This window comes from Choloepus didactylus, chromosome 4, assembly GCF_015220235.1.
Source record: "Choloepus didactylus isolate mChoDid1 chromosome 4, mChoDid1.pri, whole genome shotgun sequence".
In the NCBI taxonomy this organism is placed as follows: Eukaryota; Metazoa; Chordata; class Mammalia; order Pilosa; family Megalonychidae; genus Choloepus; species Choloepus didactylus.
The window spans coordinates 1,429,641-1,433,048 of NC_051310.1; the positions used below are offsets into that span (position 1 = coordinate 1,429,641).

At 47.3% G+C, this 3,408-nt stretch overlaps 1 protein-coding gene across 1 annotated transcript; it reads right to left on the bottom strand.

Moving 5' to 3' along the window:
* Window positions 1-201: 201 nt before the first annotated feature.
* Window positions 202-2,457, bottom strand: LOC119530967 (disintegrin and metalloproteinase domain-containing protein 21-like). Its single transcript, XM_037831616.1, has one exon. It carries the CDS (start codon window positions 2,455-2,457, stop codon window positions 202-204), a length of 2,256 nt encoding a protein of 751 aa, XP_037687544.1.
* Between the last annotated feature and the right edge of the window lie 951 nt (window positions 2,458-3,408).

Here is a 3,408-nt window from a genome sequence, read left to right on the forward strand (position 1 = left end):
GTGATTTGTTGACATTTATTTCAGACCGAGTGTCACAGATCTCTCAGAGATAATTTGTCGTAAGCTTCCTGAATTTCTTGCTGTCATAATTGTTTATTTGTTTTTCAGTCTCTATAATGGTTTTGTTTTTTCTTCACAAATGTTCCTTCCACGTATGTCCTATGTTTTTACATTTGTTGGGGGATTGACTTACTTTTTAGTCTATGTCTTCTTGCTTTTATCTTTCGCGGGTGTCGCAGGGGATTTACCTTTCATGTCTTCCTTTGGCTGTTCTTCGTCTTCTGTGACTTTGGTAATTGTGATAGCGCGTACATTTGTGGCCAACCCAATGAGGAATGCAAATATCAAGCCATAAATGCGACCATAGACCACTCTCAAATATACCACCGTTTCTTTAGTTGGTGTTATGGTCCGGGTTGTCCTTGGAGGGGGTCCACTGTCTACACTTCCACCAGAACCTAGTTTTAGACATAGCGGAGGGTCCCAGCCTACATGGCAGTGGCAGTTTTTTTTATTGTTGCAAATTCCTCTATAACTGCACTTCTCAGGCAAACAGTCATATTTAATTGCAGACAGAGGTGCATTGCAATAGGTATTAAGACAGAACAACCCATCGGCACAGGGGGTACCATTTCTCACATGTCCGACATCCGTTGTTTCTGTTGAACGGTGTGAGTCCAGTCCAAAACACAAGGCCCCTGAGATGATGGACTGATGGAACGAAACATGATCCTGCAACCGTGGAAGTTGAGTGATGTTGGTGCACTGCAACCTTCCACACTTAACATCCTGTGGTGCACATTTTATAAAAGTTATATAACTGTACAGTCTCCTACAATGTCCAAATCGGACTGCTTTAGTATTTATCGTATAGCAAGCGTCATTAGCATTTACGGCATCCATACCAAAGATTTCTTTGCAGTGCATGTTGCGGTCCGTGCAGTTACCTCTATAGCAGTAGCCCTCTTCAGTGCATGGGGTTCCGTCTTGCAGATAAAAGTTGTCGGGGCACTTAAAGGTGTTCCCAGTGCAGTACTCTGGAAGATCACATATGTTCATGATAGGTCTGCAGAGTGTCCCAATCGGGGAGTAAGTACAGTTTGTACAGCACCCTCCCATATCACAAGTGCTCTCAGGAGTCAGCCGACAGTTGCTTTCACAACAGGGGTTGCTATAACACTGCTTGTAGGAGCCACAGTCGCATTGTTCTCTCTCCTCCACTACTCCATTTCCACAACGAGTCACTGTCATACTTCTATTTGCATATGAAGGGTATTCAAATAAGCAAGGCAACGATGCTCTTAATATGTTGTTCATATGTGCCATGCTACAGTTGCTGAACGCATCTGTTATCCCAGGGTATCTTTGCATAACGCAGTAAGTCCTCCTATAGCAATAACATTCATTGCTATCGTAATGTAGACCAATATTTCTCGCAACTTGTTGTGTTGCAATCACACCTAGAAGAAGATAATGTCTGTATAGAAAGCCAACGTATATTAAACCTTCTGCTTTGCATATACAAGAATGGGCTGAATTAAATTCTGAGTCAAAAGGTCCATTCTTATCCACCAGGTAAGATGAGGAATGTGGAATAGCTGAATAGAGGTTTGTTAGATAAAACATATAAAATGGACTTCCTGGCACATTATAACTGCTGATAGCGCCCGGATCCCCTTGATTGTATACCATCAAACCAACAACATAGTACCTCAGATGAACACGCCAAAATATTGCATCCATTACGCTACCAATATCTATCAAAAATCTGACGGCTTTCGACATGTTGTTCAATACACTGTACATTGCAAAAGAACATTGACCAAGGCCTTGGATACCACCTGCATGGGAAGCCTTATATGTAGCACTCAGCCTCGGGGCTGCACTGGTATTTGCTGCAGAGAAGAAGGAGTCAGTAGCCTCTGTGTATCGTTGTCTAATTGCAGGCTCTGTTTCATTTCTTTCTGCCACTATCTGAGAAACAACATGTTCAAACCTGAGGGAATCCTTGAGAGGTTTGATTTCATAGGCGAGGTCATCCAGCTTCATAATACCTTTGATTCCCCCGTAGCACGTGTCAGCAGTGACCAGGGAGTAGGGAATGTCCTCCAGGTAGCCGAGGTAGTAACAGTCTCTTGGGACGTAGGGATAGTCCATCTGTAAGGCTCCTTGGTCATCCTGGGACATCACTGGCAGATGTCTGGGCTTGAACAGGTTCTTGAGTCGCATGTGGATGACGTGTCTCTGGCCGCCAAATTTTAGGCTGTAGGACACCCAGCCTGGCACCTCCATGCCTCTCCCACGGTGCATCTGCTTCCTGGGAATCACCACCTCAGAGGAGATATAGCGCCACAAGGGACGGCCGGGAGAACACTGGACTGGACCCAGGAGTGCCCAGAGCCCAAGCAGCAAGATGGGACCTCCCCTGAGGGTCCCCCGGTCCTCTTTCAGCCTCATGCCATAGCCACGTGATGCTGTCTGAAGAGAATGGGTAAAGGGCATTTACTCAGGGAACCTGGTTTGCACCATCAGCTGAGGACACGTCTCCTAGGGAGGTCCTCACAGGCAACACAGAGCTGATCAGGGCTCTGGGCTCCCACGCCTGGGTGGGTCACCTGGTTACCAGAGGGCATTATTATTAGGTCACAACCACTGGGTGTGGCAGTGGGTGGACCCGGGTCATCCCTGGGGTTGGGTGGAATAGGTAAGAGAGTCAGGTCTCTGGGTGAAAACCATGAAAGGCAAGGGTGGAGTAGCCGGTGCGTTTGGCTCTAGGTATGCCCAGGAGTTCTGAACAATCTCGGGAAGGAGACTTTTTGGAAAGCATTTGCACTTCAGTGGTTACATTCACCTTGGGGCTCAGGAAATGGGGGTTTCTGTGGCCAGAGGCCACAGCTCCATGTCAGAGGTCTTGGAAGAAGCCAGACAAGCTCATTTGGCTCCACCAGTTCAGGGACGTCTTTCTGCCTGGGGGCAGCTCAGCCTCCATTTGATTCCCTTGCCTATGAAGGGAGCTGTGAGGTGCAGAGTGGCAGAAAGTGGCAGCACAGCAAAAGAGAGAAGAATCTAACTCTTTTTGTGGTCCTTGCCAGTCAGATCTTTCTGCTGCTCCAGAAACGCACCCATGTGGAGGCCTGGGCACTCCCCAGAATCCAAATAAACCCGACACGGTGAGAGTCAACTCACTGCAAGTGAAAAATCACTCAGGACAGGAGACAGCTCCAATACGGAGACTTCCCAGAAACAACAGCCACCCAAGGGCATGACAGGGACTTGGTAGGCGGGTCTGATCTTTAGACACAGACCATTGCCCAGTGCGCAACCACCCCTGACGTGCTAGGTGACGGAAAAGTGAACTTCCATCATTTATGATGAGATCTTCTTGATACGGCATCTTGAGTTGTACTC